Source organism: Lepidochelys kempii, chromosome 4 (assembly GCF_965140265.1).
Source record: "Lepidochelys kempii isolate rLepKem1 chromosome 4, rLepKem1.hap2, whole genome shotgun sequence".
NCBI lineage: Eukaryota > Metazoa > Chordata > Testudines > Cheloniidae > Lepidochelys > Lepidochelys kempii.
In genome coordinates, this window is record NC_133259.1 from 117,973,310 (window position 1) to 117,997,979 (window position 24,670).

The 24,670-nt window shown below is 41.6% G+C and overlaps 1 protein-coding gene across 4 annotated transcripts in view; it reads left to right on the forward strand.

The window, feature by feature from the left end:
* Positions 1-24,670, forward strand: part of SORCS2 (sortilin related VPS10 domain containing receptor 2) — an 843,820-nt gene that overhangs the window by 712,877 nt on the left and 106,273 nt on the right. For all 4 annotated transcript variants that reach the window (XM_073342594.1, XM_073342595.1, XM_073342596.1 and 1 more), the window contains exons 6-8: positions 6,354-6,418; positions 9,425-9,543; positions 15,222-15,311. In XM_073342594.1, coding sequence (XP_073198695.1) covers positions 6,354-6,418; positions 9,425-9,543; positions 15,222-15,311 — 274 coding nt within the window. The remainder of the gene's footprint in view (positions 1-6,353; positions 6,419-9,424; positions 9,544-15,221; positions 15,312-24,670) is intronic.

Below are 24,670 nucleotides of genomic sequence, written 5' to 3' on the forward strand. Positions count from 1 at the left end.
AAGTTTTTCCTAATATCCAACCTAAATCTCCCCCACTGCAACTTGAGACCATTACTCCTTGTTCTGTCATCTGCTACCACTGAGAATAGTCTAGAGCCATCCTCTTTGGAACCCCCTTTCAGATAGTTGAAAGCAGCTATCAAATCCCCCCTCATTCTTCTCTTCTGAAGACTAAACATCCCCAGTTCCCTCGGCCTCTCCTCATAAGTAATGTGTTCCAGTCCCCTAATCATTTTTGTTGCCCTCCACTGGACTCTTTCCAATTTTTCCACATCCTTCTTGTAGTGTGGGGCCCAAAACTGGACACAGTACTCCAGATGAGGCCTCACCAATGTCGAATAGAGGGGAACGATCACATCCCTCGATCTGCTGGCAATGCCCCTACTTATACATCCCAAAATGCCATTGGCCTTCTTGACAACAAGGGCACACTGTTGACTCATATCCAGCTTCTCGTCCACTGTCACCCCTAGGTACTTTTCTGCAGAACTGGTGCCGAGCCATTCGGTCCCTAGTCTGTAGCGGTGCATGGGATTCTTCCGTCCTAAGTGCAGGACTCTGCACTTGTCCTTGTTGAACCTCATCAGATTTCTTTTGGCCCAATCCTCCAATTTGTCTAGGTCCCTCTGTATCCTATCCCTACCCTCCAGCGTATCTACCACTCCTCCCAGTTTAGTGTCATCTGCAAACTTGCTGAGGGTGCAATCCAGACCATCCTCCAAATCATTTATGAAGATATTGAACAAAACCAGCCCCAAGACCTACCCCTGGGGCACTCCACTTGATACCGGCTGCCAACTAGACATGGAGCCATTAATCACTACCTGTTGAGCCCGACAATCTAGCCAGCTTTCTATCCACCTTATAGTCCATTCATTCAGCCCATGCTTCTTTAACTTGCTGGCAAGAATACTGTGGGAGACCGTGTCAAAAGCTTTGCTGAAGTCAAGGTACAACATGTCTGCTGCTTCCCTTCATCCACAGAGCCAGTTATCTCGTCATAGAAGGCAATTAGATTAGTCAGGCATGACTTGCCCTTGGTGAATCCATGCTGACTGTTCCTGATCACTTTCCTCTAAGTGCTTCAGAATTGATTCGAGGACCTGCTCCATGATTTTTCCAGGGACTGAGGTGAGGCTGACTGGCCTGTAGTTCCCAAGATCCTCCTTGCTCCCTTTTTTAAAGATGGGCATTACATTAGCCTTTTTCCAGTCATCCGGGACTTCCCCCGATCACCATGAGTTTTCAAAGATAATGGCCAATGGCTCTGCAATCACATCCGCCAACTCCTTTAGCACTCTCGGATGCAACGCATCCGGCCATATGGACTTGTGCTCATCCAGCTTTTCTAAATAGTCCCGAACCACTTCTTTCTCCACAGAGGGCTGGTCACCTTCTCCCCATGCTGTGCTGCCCAGTGCAGTAGTCTGGGAGCTGACCTTGTTTGTGAAGACAGAGGCAAAAAAAGCATTGAGTACATTAGCTTTTTCCACATCCTCTGTCACTAGTTTGCTTCCCTCATTCAGTAAGGCCCACACTTTCCTTGTCTTTCTTCTTGTTGCTAACATACCTGAAGAAACCCTTCTTGTTACTCTTAACATCTCTTGCTAGCTGCAACTCCAAGTGTGATTTGGCCTTCCTGATTTCACTCCTGCAAGCCCGAGCAATATTTTTATACTCATCCCTGGTCATTTGTCCAATCTTCCACTTCCTGTAAGCTTCTTTTTTGTGTTTAAGATAAGCAAGGATTTCACTGTCAAGCCAAGTTGGTCGCCTGCCATATTTACTATTCTTTCTACACATCGGGATGGTTTGTCCTTGTAACCTCAATAAGGATTCTTTAAAATACAGCCAGCTCTCCTGGACTCCTTTCCCCCTCATGTTACTCTCCCAGGGGATCTTGCCCATCAGTTCCCTGAGGGAGTCAAAGTCTGCTTTTCTGAAGTCCAGGGTCTGTATTCTGGTGCTCTCCTTTCTTCCTTGTGTTAGGATCCTGAACTCGACCATTTCATGGTCACTGCCTCCCAGGTTTCCATCCACTTTTGCTTCCCCTACTAATTCTTCCCAGTTTGTGAGCAGCAGGTCAAGAAGAGCTCTGCCCCTAGTTGGTTCCTCCAGCACTTGCACCAGGAAATTGTCCCCTACGCTTTCCAGAAACTTCCTGGATTGCTTGTGCATCGCTGTATTGCTCTCCCAGCAGATATCAGGGTGATTGAAGTCTCCCATGAGAACCAGGGCCTGCGATCTAGTATCTTCTGCGAGTTGCCGGAAGAAAGCCTCGTCCACCTCATCCCCCTGGTCTAGTGGTCTATAGTAGACGCCCACCACGACATCACCCTTGTTGCTCACACTTCTAAACTTAATCCAGAGACTCTCAGGTTTTTCTGCAGTTTCATACTTGATGAGATAATGAACTTTAAATGTCAGCCCAATCCACATTAAAACAGATCAGTTGCAGCCTCTTGCTCTAGAGTGTTACAGTGGAAATGAAAATATATGTACAGATGCAGACCTTACTTTTGTCACTGCCAGGTGCTGCCATTGTGTGGAATGAAGCTGTCAGGAGGCAATTGTCAATTCTGGGATATTAAAAGAAGTATGAAAAGCCTAAAGCTATTGACAGACATCAAAATCTATGTTTATGAAGCCACTAGTGATAAAGTATGGATCTGAGAGGTTATTTAAAGTGTACCCCAAAAAACAGTCTTTGCATTATTGATGACAAATGGTATCTCCATCTCAACTTTTGAAAATTTCAGCTTGAAGTTTCTGCAGGTTTGTTGCTCGGTTGTATGGGGTCAAGTGCAAAAAGTAAAATATTCAGCAAACAGCATTCTTCTTCTCTGAAGAGCAACTGTTGAGCTATCATGGTTGATTTGACATATTACAAATATCTAGATGGATAGAGATGTTCCACACTGTGAAAAAGATTGAAGATCTTCCCACCATTCACATACACCTTAGCTTAAGCCATTCTGTGGGTTAAATAGCTTCTCTGGCTTAGGATATTGTTCACAAAATACCACAATAGATTTTAGAGTAGCAGCCGCGTTAGTCTGTATTCGCAAAAAGAAAAGGAGTACTGGGGCACCTTAGAGACTAACCAATTTATTTGAGCATAAGCTTTCGTGAGCTACAGCTCACTTCATCAGATGCATTCAGTGGAAAATACAGTGAGGAGATTTATATACACACAGAACATGAAAAAATGGGTGTTATCATACACACTGTAAGGAGAGTGATCACTTAAGATGAGCTATTACCAGCAGGAGAGCGGGGGTGGGGGGAAAGAAAACCTTTTGTAGTGATAATCAAGGTGGGCCATTTCCAGCAGTTAACAAGAATGTCTGAAGAACAGTGGGGGTGGGGGAGGGAATAAACATGGGGAAATAGTTTTACTTTGTGTAATGACCCATCCACTCCCAGTCTCTATTCAAGCCTAAATTAATTGTATCCAGTTTGCAAATTAATTCCAATTCAGCAGTCTCTTGTTGGAGACTGTTTTTGAAGTCTTTTTGTTGTAATATTGCGACTTACCAGTTGGAGAACACTTCAATCTCTCTGGTCACTCGATTACAGACCTTGATTATCACTACAAAAGGTTTTCTTCCCCCCCACCCCCGCTCTCCTGCTGGTAATAGCCCATCTTAAGTGATCACTCTCCTTACAGTATGTATGATAACTCCCATTTTTTCATGTTCTGTGTGTATATAAATCTCCTCACTGTATTTTCCACTGCATGCATCTGATGAAGTGAGCTGTATCTCTCAAAAGCTTATGCTCAAATAAATTGGTTAGTCTCTAAGGTGCCACAAGTACTCCTTTTCTTTTTTACAATAGAGTTTGCATTTTGCAGACCGATTTCTCAACAAAAGCAAGATTTTTCTCTTGTTTGTGATCTAGCAATTTCCTGCCTTGTCTTATCTCCTGTTCTCACATCTCACTTCTCTCCCCATTAATTTTGTCCAAAATACTGCTGCAAATATCTTTCTCACTGGTTCGTCTGATCATGATTTTTCTCATTGTTAAGAGCTAGCTTATGACTTTTCTACAAGCCCTGTGTATAGGGCAGCATGTACCTTGGATCATCCTAGGAGCAATGCCGGGGGGGCCTTGTGCCCCTCAGAGACACGCTTCCCTCCCTGCTTCTCCCATCGTCTGTGGGTAGGAGTACTACTTTGCTGCTGGCACACTACCATGTTGCATCATGTGTGCTAGCTAGCAGATTGTGTGGTGGATTCAAGGCTCCACCCATTCCTGACACACCTTCTCTGGGGGATGGGTAGCGTCTACATGCACAGTACCAAGTCATAGTCTAGTTCTGAGTGTCACACTACTACCCATCTTTTTCCATGATCAGGTCAAACTTCTCATCTGCACCTTTAAAGAACTCATTAGTATCTCTATTCACTCACTTCTCTCATCACATTTTCTCCTCCACACCATTTTATTGCATCCTAACCTTGTCCTCTTACAGAGGACTTCTACCAATCCTACTTGGAGGGCTTAAGTGGGATTAAAGTGGTTCATAGACCTTGGGCTGGCCCTCTGCTCACAGATGAATACTATCCATTTACAATAGCACTTTTAAGACACACTTTTCAGACACAGAAGCCGTGGGATGGGGGAAGCCCCAACAGCCCCTGACCCCCTCCCCGGTAGAAGCTGTGGGATGGGGGGAGCCCCAGCACCACCCAGCCCTGTCCCTGGCAGAAGCTGCAGGATGCCAGGGGAAGCCCCCAGTTCCACCCAACCCTGTCCCTCGCAGAAGCCTCAGGGCAGCAGGAGAAGCCCCTGCCCCCACTCTCTGGCAGAAATGCCAGGCGGGCAGGGCAGGAGAAGCCCAATCACCTGGTCCTCCACAGAAGCTTGGGAGTGGCAGGGGAAGCCCCAGCACCCGCTGTGGCCCTGGGCCTGAAGGAGCTCTCACTCCCTGCTGTGGACCCGGGACCGTGGTGCGGGGACAGAGCTTCTCTGGTCTTGGGGCTGCAGTGGGGAGGCAGAAAGGAGTGAATGGGTTGCAGGGGGATGCAGTGGGGGGTCAGAATGGGGAACCCTGGGTGGAACAGGGATGGGCCCCGGGGAAGGGGCAGAAAGGGGTGGGGCCTCGGGCAGGGCCAGGGGCAGAATGGGGGCTGGACCACAAGCGGAGGGATGGGAAGGGGCCCCCCACTTGCTCCGGCCCAGGGCCCCAGGGAGCCTTAATCTGCCTCTGAGTCTGACCCTTAATCTTTCCCATAAATCAGTCCCACCAATGCCATAATCAATCAGTCATTAAACAATTATGCAAGTTCAACATAAAGTATACTCTTTATTGCTCATAACCATACCAAGATCATCATTTGCTCTAAGTATTTTAGTGATTTTTAAAAAGTATCCAAATTGCACTTTCTCAGTCCATGTATTTGCTCCCTGTGTCTTCATGTCATATCTGCTTACTTTACGGGCTCTTATATTTTGCTAGTGTTGGCATTGAAAAGCCAATGCAGTTGCGGATGTGTGAGCTGGATTCTGTTTTGCTGGGTGTATTGTCAGCAGAATTGTGTCACCTAAATGTTCCTTGCAGAATCTTCCTTATGAACCATGTTGTAGGAGGCAGAAAGAGTACCACTTCATTTTCTAATCCTAGGCTGAGATAGAAGCTCTGAGGTTTAAAAATAATCTTTTAGCTGAGCAAATGTGACAGTTATCTGTTCCGAGAGAATCAGTCTGGATCCCTGTTATTTCTTTTATTAAGTTAAAATGCACCTTTAGTTCCATTCTCAGGATTTCCTACTGAATATTATTCTTCATTTTTGAATTGCTTTGTCAAAAGAGAATCTGTACTTCCAGTGAATGTGCCTAACAAAGAGTAATTGATTAGTTATAGGGGCTGTGTGTCAGGTTTAGAAGATTTCTAGTACAAAAAGAACCCCAAATATTTCTTAGCAATATATTTGCCCCTATTGTCACTAATGTCAGAGCTAGTTTTAAAAGAGAATGTGCTAACGTTCAGTACTGTATATTTATGAAATTAGGAAAGGATTAAACTGGGATTGCCTCAGAAAGATCCAGTTTTATTTACTGTTCCCCACCTATTTCTGTTCCTTTCTCCAGTTGAACTTAACGTATATCCTGGTGGTTTGTGTGTTCTAGTAATGGAGATTCTAGTAAAACAGAAAAAGCAACGCATAATGCTGAGAACAGGAAATGTATGATTTCCATCCATATAATCTAAAATTATAAATGGGGTTTATTTTAAATGGCCAATGAGGATGTGGGAGCAGTTTAGTACAAAATCTTTCTATTTTTCCATCCATGTAATTACTATTCTGTAGCAGGCCCAAGATAACTTAATTATATTATGTTCTCAGGGCCATTGCCGGAGTTGACAGAGACCCTGATTTGGTTCATATGGAAATCCAGGACCCCAGTGGAGGTATGCTGATGAAAATGATAGCAATAGATACCTGGTGTATGGCTGTTTCTTTTGATTTTAAAGACTACTTTTTGCATTCATTTATAAAAAAAAGTGGGAAGAAATATTTTCCACTTGTCAGATTCTTGCTCTGTTTATATGTATTCAGCAAAACTGTCCTGATATATAAAAATGTAGTATGATTTAAAATGTACTTGTTTTCCGCTCTGAAATAAATTGAAGTCAAGATGCTATGCTCCAGTGAAAAAGTCCATTAATAGTGCAATTTGTTCTGGCACTTAAACGTTGAACATTTTTTCCTGATTTGCAAATACAGCTGGCAGTGCAATGTAGTGCTGGATGAGTGTCTGCTAGAGTGAATCCTCGCATGTGTCAGCTCCACTGAATTAACAGTCTTTTCCCCGAAAATCCTTATGTTACACATTCAACATAGTTTTGTTTTTGTTTTTAAAAAAACATACTAGTAGTTACAAAAAGTACAAAGTAGACACTTCAATTACAACATATATGTGTCTGTCTTCTTAGGAGTTCTACCCTTGAAAGATGATTTAATTCTGCAGATGATCATCCTACCTCCTACACACTATTATACATTAATTGTAAAGGATGTATAACTTAACCTTTCAGACCGTGATAGCTCTTTCCCCCCACCCCTGCCCTCAGCACTGTGAAAAATTAAGGCCAACCCTTAAAAATCAGGTACCTAAAGTTCAGCTCCCAAATCCAAGTGGTCACATGTCACAGAAGCTCAGAACAGTTGCAGGACCCAATGAGTTTTTGAGTAGTTGGTTGGGTCTAGTGAGGGGAGATTCAATAGGAGCTGGATGGAAGAAAATTTCCCATTCATTCAACAGAATAGTGGTACGATTACCATGAGACCGTGGCATTGCCCTGATGCTACATTCGCCTCTACTGTTCCTGCAACCCTGTTCTTCAGAGGACAGTGGCCAGTCAAGGTTACATGTGGCAGAAGATCCATCATCGTGACCTGGTTCCTCCTCAATTCCACCCTTCCCTCAAACTGCTGTGTGGTGATAATTCCATTTCCTAGATTAATAGATTCTTAAAATGATTCCAAGTGGGTCTGTGAAGAGCGAGCACATTTTTTTCCCCTTGAGAATTCTCTCTTACCTCCACTTGCCTGATGAAATCATTTCCATTACACCTGGGGCTCTCCAGTTAGAGAAAAAGAGTTAGGGATTTGTCCTTTGGTTTTTTTTTAATTAGATGTGAACTCAGCTATGCATTTGGCTCCGTATTTTATGTGCCACCAAGGCCACAATGATAGTGGCCATTTGCAAAATTCATGTTCACAGATGTATTTGGAAGTTTAATGTCCTCAAAATGCAAGGGGGGCAAGGGTTGGATCCAGCATGTTTGATTTTTGCCCATTTCTAGATTTTATAACTCATTCTGTAACTTCAGAATAGAGTAGCAAAAATAGCTGTTGATTAACTAGTATCCATGTAATAGTTCACCGCTTTTTTTTTTTTGGTTAAATTCCATGAGAAAGTTGAACCATGTGCATTGAATCTGATTCCCTCAAATGAACTATCACAAGTAATTGTGTTGTGTTTATTTTCTAAAGAAGAATCTGAGAAAGGAACACTGTTCTCTTCCATGATTTTTAATACATTTATTTCCTGGCTGAGTCCTTTAGTGCTTTATCTGGCCCTGTTGAGGTCAATAGAAGTTTTGCCTTTGACTTCAATGGAAGCAAGACCTAGAGACTAGAGACTTTACTAGTTTCATGCTTGTCCATGTGAATTATGACTAATTAAAGGAATTTTGATGGCACTTGGCTGTGTTTGCCCCAATTTCCTTGTGAAAATAGTTTGGAGATAAGCAGTAGAGTATGGACTCAAGCTGCTTCAGATCCACGTACAGATTTTAAAACTGTCCCAAAAGTTTGACACTGTTTGGATTTGGTGTTCTGGTTTGGACCTTCTCATAAAAATCTTGATAAATGGGGTCTTGGGCGGTAAGTTTCTTATCACACTGCAGGAATAATGAAACACATGAGTGCTAAAGCTTTGCTCATTCAGACTGTGACAGAAGCGAGGTGATGTGTAGTGTTCTTATCTCAGGTTTGGGAGATAGGAATTTCCTTCATGGGCATGGGCAAGTCACTTAGGGCTGGACTGACTGTGTGCTGTACACAGAGCTCTATAGTGGGACAGGAGTTTGCTAGGCTCCACCATAAGAGAAGTTCTGTCCCATAGCAGCTTGGCGTACACGGTAGGTGGGAGCACTTTGCTCCATCCATTAGGTGGGAACAGATTGCTTCCCTGATCCACCAGTCTGCACCCCATCTGGGGTGACTCACTCAGTGGAGAAGAAGGAGTGGAGCTGTGCTCGTGACAAGGGCTGCAAATATTGTGGGCCAGAGCCTCAGCTGGTGCAAATCAGCATAGGCTTTTTATGCAGGCCATTTACCAAATAGACATTTTCACTTGCGAGGAAAATCCTAAAGCATTTTATAGAGAATTATAACATGTCTGGAGAACTTTGAAACCAACCTTTAAAATTCCATAGCAGGGATCTGTGTATTCTCTCTTAAATTCTATGGGCTTGATTCTATTTTCACCCAGTTTTACATGAGGGGAATTTTCTGGATTTCAACTACAGGACACCAGATCTCCACTGCTGTAAATGAGTGATCTGGCCATGTGAGGGGCCCTTGTGCAGGTCAGGCAAGCCTCCACTCTTGAACACCTCCACAAGGGCCATTCATCATCTATTCCTTAACCTTTCTGGGCCTCAGTTTTTCTGACCATGAAATGAGGCTAATACCTTCTTACCTCTGAGGAGTGAGGTGAGGATTCAGTAGTTAATGTGCATCTAGCACTTTGGAAATTAAAAGGTTTCTGCGGGAGGGTTAGGTGTAATTATTTTATAACTGACTATACTGATTAATGTGATGCTTCCCCCACACAAACAGAATGTCAAGATATTTGCTTCTCTGTCTTTGAAAATGCTGTAACATGTTTCTCCCCCTGTCCTCAGGTTATCGCTACATCACCTGTCAGATTCTGAATTGCTCTGATAAAACACCAATAGTCCAGTTTGCTGGCAACATCGACCAGGATTCCTTAACTGTACAGGATGACTACATATTCCTCCAGGTAATGTCATTTACTGCAAACACAAGCCAATGTTAAACTAAAATTGGGAAATACAAGCCATACAGCAAAACAGTAGCATAAGAAAACAAAGAACCCTATTGCTGTGTAGAGATGGATTAAGAATCTTCACATACAGCAAGGCATTCCGTATCAGTCTTATGAAGGATGACACATTTTTGACCCAGAGCAAACCAGCTGATTACACCCCCTTAGATTTTGATTTATCGTTTGATTTAGATGTAACTAGATTTGCCAAGATTTAGGTTGGACTATTGGGACAAATTCCTGCTGCAAATTAGGCAGTATTTAGCATTTGGAGTCAAATCCTCAGGCTCTGTTCTGGTTTCTTTTCACTGCTGTGACAGCACAAAGCAGACAGAAAGCTGCCTGAGTGGTAGCCAAGGGAATCCTTAGATGCTGTAAAGCCAGCGCAGCCAGTTTTTTGCTCCCCAACTGCTTACGTAGTGAGCATGTTGGGAACGGCCCCGGAGCAAATACCACTGTGGCCAGTCCTCAGCTGATGGAGTGACCCTTGTGTCTCTTTAGAACCACTCCAGTGGTGCAATTTAGACCAGACTTTAGATTTCTCCAAGTTACACTGCGGCCCTTTCATCCAACCAGCAGTCACAGGGTCTGGGAAGCAGCAATATGGCAAAAGGCCATTTTCCCCCCTTCCAGTTTCCCCATGTGTGAGTTTGGTGCAGCTGAAGATAACACGAGTCTGGTCCAATTGCAGGCCAGCAATCCCGGAGGGATCAGCCAACATTATCCCAAAGGATGGAGCAGTCCTACTGCAGGCTATTTGGAGAAGGATTTTTCCCAAGCCATCCCCGAGTTCCCTGTAGGGTGGTGTTTCTATGCATTGCCCCCTACTCAGTCCTGTGGTAAAATGCCACAATTTAGCCCCAATTTGATGTCATCTGCTTGCCGCAAGCCTTATCTCCTACAGGAAAGCAATATTGGTTTTGCTAGGTGGTATTAGAGGAGATCTCTCTGCTCCACAGCCTTGGGGTACATTAGATTGGCTTTTCCACAGCTTTCTTCCCTTGTAGCCTGTTTCTTTCAGAGGAATTGTGTACACTGGTACAGAGACAAAGAAACTGACATCCATGTTGCTGAGCACAACAATCTGGAGGTGCACATGACAGGAAATACTTATCACCACAAACCAACTATGAGAAATGCAACTGGAAATGAAATTTTGAATTAAAATTGGCATTTCCCAGCCCAAGCTGCTCATTGGTGGCAGCCATTTTGCTTAAAGGTGGCTCCCACCAGGCACGTTTTAAAATTCATTTCACAGTTAGTAGATGGTGAGAAGTGTTTCTCTCCATGTGCACTTCCAGACTGCTGTGCTCAGCAAGACACGGGTAGTTTACTCTTCAAGCATCTGTGTTATTTTAGGACAGTACATATTTGTAGGCAGTATTGTTCTGATCTGATGCCAGACACGGGCAGGCACAGCACAGAGGAATGAACTGGAAATCTACCCATATCAACTGAAAGGTAACATAAAACCACTACCAACAAAGTTATACAATAAATAGTGTATTCTCGTCTCCCGGTGAATTGGCCCTTTTTTGATGGTAGTGGAAGTGACGTGCACTTATTCCATGGGAGGAATACATCCTATCAGTGTTTCCTTTCATAGTATTTGCAGTAAATTTCACTGATATAGTGTCTTTCGTTCACTGGATCACTGTAAAACAAACCTAGTGTAGACATGGCCCTAGATATATGTGAGTTCTTCAGGATAGGAACCATTCCTTCTTACACTTCCAGCTTCCATGGAGTTAGGGACTAATACTGGGAGAGGAAACCAAATGGATGTCTCCCAGAGCACCAAATACCCTGATAATATTGCAGTTGTAAAGCACAGAACATAAAGCTGTTGTCATACTAACACCGTCGTAGCTTTTGTGTAATAAGGAAAAGCTGTCACTCCATCTAATTACTTGGACTAGGCAGCATCAGATGTGTCTCCAGCTTTGTTTCCCTGCAGTAATTCCACACCAGCCACAAGGACCTGATTTCACTTGAAAGACCAGGAAATCTATATTTACTGTTTAATGTGATGGATAAGACTGGTATTTAACAAAAATTAAAAAAATTGAAGGGGTTTGGTTTTGTCTCTCAGTTAACAACTCACATTCTGAAAGGCTTCATGTTTGTTATGCTACAAAAAAGGAGATGGACAGGAAAGAAGTGTAGAAATGGCCACTGTTCAGTTCGTTGTTACATTTAAAATATTCAGGCAGCTAGATCGGCGGTCATGCATCAGTTCTATTTTTACCAGGCAAAGGTCAAATTTGCATGTTTCAGCATAGTTTGTTTTTCGAACCAATTCCTTTTTTTAGACACGTAATTAAGTATGTGATGCTCTAGGGCCGAATCCCAGGGTCCTCAATTTGTTTCAACTATGGCAAACGCCAACTGATTTAAATAGGTGTTTCATCTGAGTAAAATCCCCAGCATTTATTCCTAAAAGTTTATTTTGAACAATACATTAAAACTTAGCTTTTCTGTGTATTTTTCATGAATTGGACAAAGGTGTTCCTTCAGGAATTACATTGCCTTAGTAGCTGCCTTCCATATAGCCACCACATTGTGATGTTTTTATCCATCACCCCTTCCTATGCTCTGGGGGATGCCTTTTCTGAGACAGCTGAGGTAGAGAAGACTGAGGCCAGAAGGGTTCACTGCACATTCGCCCTTTAAGCCAGCTTCTACTATGGCAACCAAGATTTTCTTCTGCATTAATCAAGCTTCGTTTGAGAGCTTGGAGTAGAAATTGCCACATATTTTCTGAGAAATAGGAAAGCTGCCTTAAAAACCTTTTCCCTGCCACAATGGAGGTGGCTTTGTCAGATGGGTAACTTTATTATTTTGATTCAGGGTATCCCCCCCTCTACACAAGGCAGGGATAAAGGTTGAAAAGAGGGAAAAGAAGGACCTGAATAATTGTTCAGTGCATGGCGTTGGATTTAATAAGGGATCCCAGCCTCCTCTAGATGCATGAGTCCACCTGTCTCAATGCAGAAGAAAAGTAGCAAAGACAGAGATTTGGATGCTAGGTATATCTTCTAACTAAAGGCACAAAGTTTGGCCATTAGTGCTGCTGACCTACAAAATGGTTTTTCTTTGCACGGTAATAAACCAGAGAAAAAAGTTATATATTTTAATTTTACCTTTTTTTAAATCAGTCTGTTACTGTTAATTTATAAAGCAATAACTTTTGATAAATCTAGAGTCAGTGGCTGAATTGCTGTTACCTAGGGGGAGAAGTCAGTGGTGCTAACCACGGCTGCAGAGAAGTGTTTTGGAAAATGAGAAATATTATTTATTAAGGGCCGAATTATCTGCTAGCATAATTTGATGGAGCACCATTGACTTCAATGGAAATGTGCCAGTTTACCCCAGTGAAGGAACTGGCCCTAAATTCATGATAGTGAGGTACAGTAGGGTATACACTGTCACTTCGTTGTTTTAATCCATCAGTACTTAATACAGATATGTTGCTACTTTGAAAAAGATCCTTCTGTTGTTGTTCTAAAAACTGCAAGGAAAGGCAAGGCTTGCAAATATCAATATGTCTGGTATGACATCAGGAGAGAAAGGTGGAAATGGAGAACATCTCCATGCTAATTTTCCATTCACTAGCTGCTTTTGCTTTGTTTTCTATTTAGGGGAAATCTTTTCAGGGCTTCTGGATTGTTTACATGGGGCCCAATTATGCCCTCCGTTACAGAGGTGAAAGGCCTATATTCAGAGCAAAAGGAGTGTCACCCATATTGATGAAGCTAGAATTGGGCCTATAGGATACAGTTAACCTATTTTCAAAATCACCACTGCACCAATAGGTTAAATGTTGCACTGTTACCAACCGTGGCACTTCTGGGAGACTTGTGCCAGAAAATGATTGATTTTAGCTAGAAAATGCTTGTCCAATATAGGGATTCAGAATGCTTTATATAAACCTTACACTATGATTTATTCAGCCTCTTGTGTTCTGTTTGAATAGTGCACTTGGAATAGCAGTTTTAAAAGAGAGACATGGTAGATGAGGTAGTATTTTTTATTGGACCAGCTTCTGTTGGTGGAAGATACAAGCTTTCAGGCTTCACAGAGCTCCTCTTCTAGTCTGGGGAAGGTAACCTGAGTGTCTGAGCTAAATACAAGTTGGAACACATAATTAAGCATAAGGGATTCACACGTGCTGTAGGAGACCACGTAAAATAAAGTAGGCATTTGAGGGATTAGCAGGCAGTGCGGTGTGCTACAAATGCTTGTAACGAGCCATAAAATCATTGTCTCTCATTGTCTCATACAATATCATCAAACAGTTACAACACATATTGGACGGGAACAACATTCTGAAAAAAATCTTTCCTGAATCCACTCTTCTAACCTTGAAACAACCTGTTAAGCTCATCGTTGGAAGCAAGCTCCCCACAGACCAGGACACACCAACTCAAAGTGGCACCAGACCCTTCCAGAACAACAGATGCAAAACCGGCAGACATATCTCCACTGCTATGATAATCAATATCTTCCCACAAGATTCGTGATCATACACATACCTATCACAACACGTGGTATGCTTCACCCAAGATGCCCCAACAACAACAATGTGGGTGAAACCAGTCAATCACTGTGCCCTCAAATGAACTTCTACAGAAAAATGATAAAAGACAAAAACACCCTAACACCCGTGGAGAACACTTTTTTTTACAAAGTGATCACTCCACATCTGACCTCTCAGTCCTCATCCTCAAAGGAAACGTGCACAACAATTTCAAAAGGCGAGCCTGGAAATTTAAATTCATAACTCTTCTAGATACCAAAAATCATGGACTCAACAGATACACTGGATTTTTGGCTTGTTACCACACTGCTAACCCTTAATTGCCTACTTCATTTGAAGTGGTCTCCTACAGGAGAATTGTGTGGATCCCTAATGCTTAACAATTTGTTCCATCTAGTATTTAGCTCAGACACTCTGGTTACCTTCCCCAGACCTGAAGAAGAGCACTGTGAAACTTGAGAGCTTGTACTTTCCACCATCAGAAGATGGTCCAGTAAAAGATATTACCTCACCTACCTTGTCTCTCTCATATTGTGGGATCAACATGGCTATAACAGCACTGCAAACTAGTTTTAAAAGATACTAGTATTCACTTCCAGTTTATATCCTCCTCTGTCTCTGTAGGATGAGTGTCTCTTGCCCTCTGTGCCCATGCAGCAGGTTGTGAGAGCAGAAGAATGAGCTGCCCACAGAGTGAGACATTAGTGGGGAGATGGGCTGGGGGTAAGGAAAGGATGGCGTCCCAGTGCACCAGCCAGCAGAGGAGAAGTCTATACCAGTAGCAGATTACTTCTTTCTGCAAAACAAGGGAGGAAATTATGATTGTTGGAACCTGTTGTCTGTTCCTGGGGTGACATAGCCACATGCAACCCCCTGCTATCAGCTGAGAGTAAACTCTACCTGGTCTTTAATCAGTAGTCTGCAGTACCACTACTGCAGGAATGTCCAGATACTGTGACAGTGGAAATGAATACACTACAATACTAATATTGCATGTATGTTTAAATTGTAACAAAAAATCTGTTTGCGTCTTTATGGACAATTGGGTTTAGTGCCAAACTAATCCTAGTTTTCCCTTTGTTTCTTTGCATAGACAACATCAGCAAATCGGACTAAATATTATGTCTCTTACCGTCGAAATGACTTCATACAGATGAAGCTACCAAAATATGCATTGCCAAAGGTAAGTGCACACAACTTATATTTCTTTCCACTATCTTTTTTGTCTTCATTCCCCTTTTGATCAGGAGTAGGCTTCTTCTGTGCCTATTAATCCTCACTATTTTGCTTATTTTTGCTTCCATACGGATTTCTGAATTCTTCCTGAGGTGTGTTTTTGTTTTGTTGCCTTAATGTGCATCCTTGAAGTATAGTAGCTTACATTGCAACTCATAGGACTGAAGAGCAGAGGCTAACATACTTGTCATCTGTTACCCCAATAACTTTCAATGATACAATGGTAATGTAGCGATAGTGAGTAACCTTTCAAGAATCAATTACAGTTTAATGTCATATGGTGTCTTTCTGCTAGAAACATGAATGGAAATAAGAGAATTTTACCAGCTGATGTGTGTTTTCTGTCACCAAAGAATCAAAAGATATTCCCTAGTCCCATCAGAGTGACAAGGTTGGCGAAGCTAATTGAGGAATTCCTGTGCTCTGATATATTTTTGTAAGGACAAGGCTTTCTGTATTTGCATAGCACACTGGTAATAAAATACAGGCATATAGTATTTGCATACAGCCTAACTGATGAGATTGAGGCTTTGCAGCACACACAGTATGCTCCATATATTTATGGATAGCTGGAAGGCTTCTGCAATCCCTGAGCAGAATGACTTGGTTAAGTACAAGAGTAACTGATAAATTTTATGTCTGAATTTTATGGATGGTGTATGTTTAGGTCACTACTTTACTGTTTAACATGTATGGAATTTCTTTCTTTCTTTCTTTCTTTCTTTCTTTCTTTCTTTCTTTCTTTCTTTCTTTCTTTCTTTCTTTCTTTTATTTTAAAGCAAAGAATAATTTGAATGATTCTTTTTTCTCCAAGTTTTTTTAATATATAATAGTTTTTTAATTTTAAATATACACATAGCAACTAATAAAGATACTGTTTGAATAAGAAGCTGGAACCCCCTTCTCCTCCTCTAGGTATAGCTGCTTTAAAAAAAAATCATAACCAAGGCCAAATAAATATATTAAACCCATCCACATAATATTTATTTGAATGTTCGGAACGGCATCCAAAGTAGACTTTGTGGTCTCTTGGGTGAATGTGTAATTAGGAAAACAACAGGAGAAAGAATATAAATTTCCAAACATGCAAAAAATCAAAGGGAACTATATCATTTACAGAGTCACAGAATTTAAGCCTTATTTCACATGAAAGAAATGAGTTTGAGAGTGTTGACAGAAACGGTATTTCTCAAATAAACTTCACGGTTTTCTGTATAATTCAAGAAACGTTGCAGTGACTCAGCACATCAGTCAAAGTCTTTGGTTGATTGTTTTTATTTCTTTGTTTGTGCTTGTGTTTATTTTTCATTTTTAGTTACGCTGATTGACAGACTAGGATTTTAATATAGGCAGGTATACATGGTGGGGAAGAAAGCACAGGAAGCCTCTTCCTCTTACCTCTCAAAGCCTGTGCTGGAATCTTCACCATTGGAGCTGGGTCTCCACTGTTATATCTAGTTTGCTGCTTTGTGGACATGAACAGCCCTATAGCCCCTCAGTTTATATATTGCTGTCCTTTATAACATATGCCAACCTAACAGTGTGTTGTGACCCTAACCAGTTAATGTTTGTAAATTGTTTTGAGATCTTTGGATAAATGGTCCTAGACAAGTGTGAAACATTATTCCATCAGCTTCCAGGAAATTTAATATATTTAAAGATTTCAGGAAACAGACCTCTTTAATGCATGAAAGTTGATCATAATAAAATGGATGCATGGTAAAGATCCTTAGTTCCAAAGGATGTTTATCACTCCTTTGTCAAACCTTATTTCATTTTTGATGAGTTTGCAAGTTTAGCTGCTAAAAGTAACTGCATAGATGTAGAACATTTAGATTTTTGTAAGGCATTTGACTTAGTACTGTATGGCATTCTGTTTAAAAAAAAATCAAAGTACAATATAAATAAAGCTCACACTAAATGGATTAAGAACTGTCTGATAGATCTTAAAAGTAGTTGTCAATGTAGAAACATCTACTAGGGGTGTTTGTAGTGGGGTTCTGCAGGGATTGGTACTAGACCAGAAGCTATTTGTTATTTTAATCAATGGGCTTGAAGTAAATATAAAATGATTGCTGTTAAAATCTTTCTGTGAATGATACAAAGATTGTCAAAGTGGTAAATAATGATGAGGACAGGACTACCTGGGTCACTTGGAATCTAGGCCCATTTAAATAAAATGTGTCTTAATAAAGCCAAGGGCAAGGTTATACATCAAGGAAGAAGTTATGCAGGCCATATCAACAGAATGTGGGGGACTCTTTTCTGAAAAGCAGTGATTGAAAAATGATTTAGGGGTCCTATTGGACAAACAAGTGAACATGAACTCCCAGTGCAATGCTGTGGAAAAAAGGGTGAATGTGATTTTTGGATGTATAAACAGGGAAGTAATGAGTAGGGGTGGGGAGGTGATTTTATCTCTGTAAATGACATTGGTGAGACAGGTATTGGAATATTGCATCCTGTCCTGCTGTCCCCTTTTTAAAAATTATGTTGAAAACTTGGAGAGCATGGAGAAAAGAGTTATTTGAATGCTGGAGAAAATCCTTTACAGTGAGAGACTTACGGAGCTCAGTTTGTATAAAAGAAAATCAAGAGGTGACTTGGTGGTAGGTAAGTACCTTCATGGGGAGAAAATATTTGGTACTAAAATGCACTTTAATTTAGCAGATACAGGCATAAGCCAAACCAATCACAGGGAGCTAAAGCTAGACAAATTGAAATTAGAAATAAAGCACAATTATTTAACAGGGAGGGTGATTATCCATTGTAACAAACTACCAAGGGAAGTGATTGATCTTCCAGCACCTGAAGTCTTCAGATCATTACTGGATGCCTTTCTGGAAGATACGCTTTAGTCAAACACAAATTATTGGGCTCAATACAGGAGTAATTGGATGAAATTATCTGGCTTGTGTTAATCAAGAGGTCAGAAAATTTGGTCTTAAAATCTATGTATCATCTATATAGGGCACTCACTTGGTTTACTGAGAGCATGAAATTATCCAGTGAGTATTAGTATTCCAGTGTCTCTTACATACACAAAACTTCTAAACATATACCTTTTAGATATGCTTCAGATGTAGCCTGGATTATTTGATGTGCTGCTAGATGCTGAGTCCTTTGTCCCGGAGTGTCCAGGCTTGACTGAATAAATGAATTAGATGCTAATTGTTTCATTTGGGATAGATTCAATAACCTTGTTAGGAACACACAGACGGTTTTATCTGGAAAAGTATGCAGTGTTGCTGTAGCTGTGTTGGCCCCAGTAGATTAGAGAGACCAGGTGGGTGAGGTAATATCTTTTATTGAACCAACTTCCGTGGGTGAGAGAGACAGACTTTCAGGCTTATACAGAGCTCTTCTTCCATTGATTTAACTACTGCCTCTTAAACAGGTGGATTAACTGCATCAAAAAACCCCCTTTTCGTTGCTGTAGGAAGCAGCTACACGACAGCACCCCAGTGGCAGTGCCGTAGTGGTGACACAATAGCAGCTGTAATGTAAACATACCATGTTTCTGCTTTTCAGGTGAACAGAGTGAGGCATCAGAGGGTCTTCTTTCAGGTGGGCTCTGCAGCCCTATGCATGTCACAGAGCAGAGTGGTTCCCTACATAAAAAGGGGAATTGTGGGCAAACCAGAGAGTGCGGCAGGCTGGGAAAGTGAGTCTGTCTAGTGCAGTGGTGGGCAGCACACAGCCCGTCAGGGTAATCCGTTGGCGAGCTGTAAAACAGTTTGTTTACATTGTCTGTCCACAGGCACGGCTGCCTGCAGCTCCCAGTGGCCGCGGTTCGCCATTCCCGGCCAATGGGAGCTGCGGGAAGCGGTGGCCAGCATGTCCCTGCGGCTCATGCCACTTCCCGCAGCTCCCATTGGCTGAGAACAGCGAACTGCGGTCACTGGGAACTGCAGGTGGCCATGCCTGCGGACGGTCAACGTAAGCAAACTATCGCAGCCTGCCAGCGGATTATCCTGACGGGCCACGTGCCCACCAGTGGTCTAGTGCTAGGAATAGCTATGATGGAACACCAGATGCTATGTGTTCTTAGGGAAAGAATTTTTGGCACTCCTTGATGTTCACTTCCTTCCTCTGTGCAAATGTCTTGTGTTCTGGTTTTGTGTGGGGAACCAGGATGAATATTTTAAAACTGATCGATTTTTAAATGTTGTTTAGCCTTAAGTTTTCCATGGAGATTAGAATGATTTATGTTGATGTCTTCTTGGTTTTCTGTGTTTGTGCACACATGCAAGTGCATACATATCCGCGTGCACACGCGCACACACACACACACACACACACACACACACACACAAAATAATATGCAGTGTATTTGTATCTTTTGGATCAAATTCAGGCCATCCATTTCACAAATGTGTATGTCACACATACATGCAGGCACCCTGGATGTCCACAGGGATTGGACCCAGGACCTTCAGCACCAAAAGCCTCCTTTAGTTGTGAATAAATAGCTGGCTGTTAGAGTTACTGAGGTCAGCCTCTATCAAATTCACAAGTACTAAGCAACTATTTTACATACTGCCCCTGTTAGGCAAGCTAGGATCTAGCTCTGCAGGAGTTCCAGTTGCACCTGGCCTGCCTTTTTGCAGCATATCATGGCTACATGCATATAAAACACCACAGTCATCTGTGGATACTAGACCGGGAACCTAGGCATCATAGCACAAGCACTGGTGCTGTTGCCAAGGCAGAATTCCTTTAGCCATGAGGAATTAACAGCTCTTATAATCATTTGAGTCAGTCACTAGAGGGAGACTGGATCATACCATACTAAGCCTGTGTTGCACAAGCAGGGGAAAAGACATAGCCAAGTGTTGCGCCTCACTTCAGTCTTCTCCAAAATGTACTTTGCAGGCCAGCCACAGCTGGGGAAGGGGTTTCTGGAGCATTGTCCACACTTGTTAGTGTGAATGCTTCTTGACCCAGCTGCCTCATGATTGATGTAGTTGACTCCTGTATTTGTTGGGACTGATATGCATGCATTACTGTGTTGACTGCTACCAATCAGAATACTGAATCACTTGTTTCAGCATTCATGGATGCCCATCTGCTCCCTAGAATAGAATAGGGCTTGAAAATCTGACCCTGTATTTTCAATAAAAAGAAAAGGAGTACTTGTGGCACCTTAGAGACTAACCAATTTATTAGAGCATAAGCTTTCGTAAGCTACAGCTCACTTCATCAGATGCATATCGTGGAAACTGCAGCAGACTTTATATATACAGAGAGAATATGAACCAATACCTCCTCCCACCCCACTGTCCTGCTGGTAATAGCTTATATATAAAGTCTGCTGCAGTTTCCACGATATGCATCTGATGAAGTGAGCTGTAGCTCACGAAAGCTTATGCTCTAATAAATTGGTTAGTCTCTAAGGTGCCACAAGTACTCCTTTTCTTTTTGCGAATACAGACTAAAACGGCTGTTACTCTGAAACCTGTATTTTCAATATCCACTTTAAGGTAGTGGGTCTATACTGAGTCTTTACTTCTTTACTTTATCTGGTTTGAACCAGATCTCGTTATGTGATGCTGAGATAGGTTTCAGAGTAACAGCCGTGTTAGTCTGTATTCGCAAAAAGAAAAGGAGTACTTGTGGCACCTTAGAGACTAACCAATTTATTTGAGCATGAGCTTTCGTGAGCTACAGCTCATTAGATTGTAAGCTGTTTGGGGTAGGGACCATCAGTGGAGTCCTGGTTCACGGCTAGGGCTCTAGATGCTATGGTAATACACATAATAAATAATAATGTTGAAACCAATTTACTCTGTTACTATAAGACCCATTAAGAGTCAGAATAGGTTAGCAAAAACCACTGAGAAAATGAAGTGATTTTCTGTCAGCTGTGTTAGTTTAATTGTTGCATGGAAGAGTCTAATAACTCTAACCCACTTCTCACCTTTGTAAATAACCCTTGGTGGTGGTAATATCTCTTCATAGGCTGCTAGTGCTACAAGTTTTTCCTGCATTCACTCATTCCAAGTTAACGTAACTAGATACTGACATTTTATAATGTAAAAGCAACATTCTCTTTTATTTCCTACTGCAATTTAGAAAAGCATAATGCATGGCTCTAAAAAGATAATGGAGTGGAAATACTGTGAATGAAAATGTCTGTTTTTTTTACTTGATCTCTATGTATCTGTACTATATTGCCACATGGATAATAAAATAAAAGTTTCCAGGTAATAGAAACCCAGGCAAAAGAGAATAGGAAATAAACAACCTGCTATTGCCTCAGAAATGGCTCTGTTTCTTTTACCTTTTCAAAGTGGTACATGGCTCTTTCGTATACGCTTTTCACCAAATAAATAAATAAAGAGAGAGAGAGCAAGATTTTCTTAATTTGGCTACCACCTGGAGATTTTTCTGTCTGTGAAACTTAAATCTACAAGGCTTAAAGAAAAATATGCGTTAGGAAAACAAAGTTAAACTCCTCTCTGGTGGGGAGAGAGGCTGTCTGCAGCTGCAACAAGACTTCCACTCTGTCGTCCCCATGCACTGCTGGAGGGGCTGGTGAGGAAGTGGTGCAGAGACTATGTGGTGCATCCCACATGTACACTTAGTGGTGCTAGTGAGCGATGAAGGAGGAAAGTTCCCCTTTTAGGATGTGCCACAGCAATGCGTGTATTGATATCTACTTATCACAGAGGTGTTGGGAGATTTAATCATCATTATAAACCAGGATGAAGGTGTTGATGAAAAATATTATACTGAGGTATCAATTACTGAATATGCATGACGTAAGGCTAGATTAAAAAAACAACAACAACAAAACAACCTCTCCCCCTTTGGCTTTTGTACCAGATCTGATTTTTGGATAGGGGCTGGTGCATTTTTCCATGGTAGGAAGTCAGGTTTAACTAGTATTGAAGATGATCCATGATTTTCTTCTGACTTAACTCTATACAAATGCTATCAGTGAAGTTCCTCCTCACTACCACTGAAAGCAGAAGACTTTTGGAAAAGGTCCACACAGGTTACTTTGGTACCTCACTATAGGCAGAAAGTAAAGGATTAATGAAACATTGTGGACATTTGTCAGGAAATTGTAGAGATTAGATTTCTGCTGTATGAATCTGGAAAAGTTCTTGCACGTGTTCCTTGGTGGGTATTTACTGTTCCCTGAAAGAACACACACAATTGTGTAGAAATAACCTACACGTGTCAGTTTCACTCAAATGATTTAATGCACCTGATTGAGACAGCTGCTAAGACAGGTACTGAACACTGTTAGCGCACATTGGTGTCCATGAGAATTGATGGCACTTTGAAGGACTGGGCCCAATATATAGTAAATGTAACCACTTCCTGCATTACTTCCAGCTCTGTGCTAATTTGAGTGTTTGCCTTTTCTGGTGTAGCTGTCAGATACAGGAAAAGGAATCTAGCTCAGAAGTCACCACGAGGGGAAAGCTGTCAGGTTTGCTACACCCCCTACATGGCATGTTTAGCCTGGCGAGCCTTTGATCACCAAAAGGATTTTGTAAGCAGTTCTATGTCAATTAATTCTGTTTCAGCACCCTAATGCCAATCACCTGGGCACGTGTACAAGATTAAACACCATCAATCTGAAATTCACCTTTCTGTCTGCAAATTTTATCCTCTATACTCAAAAGTAACACCTAAAATCACTCTAACTGAAAAAAGTTACAGTGCTTATGCTTAAAAGGTTCCTTCCATTTTGAAAGATATTGCTGTTTCCACTGGTATTCCCCATTTTAAGTGAGTGGAACATCTCTCAAACCACTAGAATCTTTCAAAGTGGAAGAAACTCTTTTTTTTTTTTTAAGTGCAACTAATTGAGTGGGGGAAAACATTTTCAACTTGTTTACGCTTTGCATTTTACAGCACTTTATGGCCAGTTTTACTATGAGGGGTGGGGGAGTAGGTTACACCCCAAACATATCCCTGATCCTCTAGAGCTGACCCCTGTGCAGTCCCATTGATTTCAGTGTAGACACAGGAAATATGAGGTTTAGCCTGATATTATGGTAGACAGTCATGAACAGAGCTGAATGAATTTTTTGACCAAAACTTTTTATCACCAAAAAATTAAGATTCAGGTTGACTGAAATATTTTGTGAAATAGATTTTGCCAAATTGTTTTGGCGGGGTGCGGAGAGAGGAGAGGGAGAAACCAAAAGGTGGAGGGTGGCAGAAAAATCAAAATGTTTCCTTTTGACATTTTTGAAACAAAGCACTTAAATTTCTCTGTTCAAAATGATGTTTTGGTTCAAAAATTTACTTCAGTTTTATTTTTAAAATATAAAAGTTTCTTTAAAAAATCAAAAGAAAACATTTTGTGTGTGGTCGAACAAAATATTTCATTCTACACAAAATGATTTTTTTTTACTTTTCGGTTCACTTAAAATTTTGATTTTTTTTTTCAGTCAACCCAAAATATTTTTTTCAGTTTTTTAGATCTGCTAAATGAAGTGAAAAATCACGCAGCTCTAGTCATGAATGTGAGAGATGATGATGATGAAGGGGAGGGTATGACAGGATTAGCTGGCAAAACATAGCGCACAAGAGAGGGGTCAGAGGAAACAAGGATTGAGATATTGACAGGGAGGCATGATGCAAGCCTTATAAGTGAAGAGGAGCCTGAACTATATTACTGTTATTTAGTGTGTGCTCAGTGCTGTACAAAGCACACAGGGAGACATGGTTCCTGCCTCAGAGAGCTTACAAACTAAAAAAATAAAATAAAGCAGAGGCAATGCAGTGAGGTGACCTGGATGGTCTTTTCTGACATGGGTTACCTTTGGGGGAAGAAGTAAGCTTTGAGGAGCGATTTCAGGGAAGGATGGGATGACACTTGGCATAGTAAATGGGGCATTCCAGGCATGAGGCCACATGAAAGAAGGCATGAGGATGATCTCAGGAGAATCATAGAATATCAGGGTTGGAAGGGACCTCAGGACGTCATCTAGTCCAACCCTCTGCTCAACGCAGGACCAATCCACAGTTAAATCATCCCAGCCAGGGCTTTGTCAAGCCTGACCTTAAAAACCTCTAAGGAAGGAGATTCCACCACCTCCCGAGGTAACCCATTCCAGTGCTTCACCACCCTCCTAGTGGAAAAGTATTTCCTAACATCCAACCTAAACCTCCCCCACTGCAACTTGAGACCATTACTCCTTGTTCTGTCATCTGCTACCACTGAGAACAGCCTAGATCCATCCTCTTTGGAACCCCCTTTCAGGTAGTTGAAAGCAGCTATCAAATCCCCCCTCATTCTTCTCTTCTGCAGACTAAATAATCCCAGTTCCCTCAGCCTCT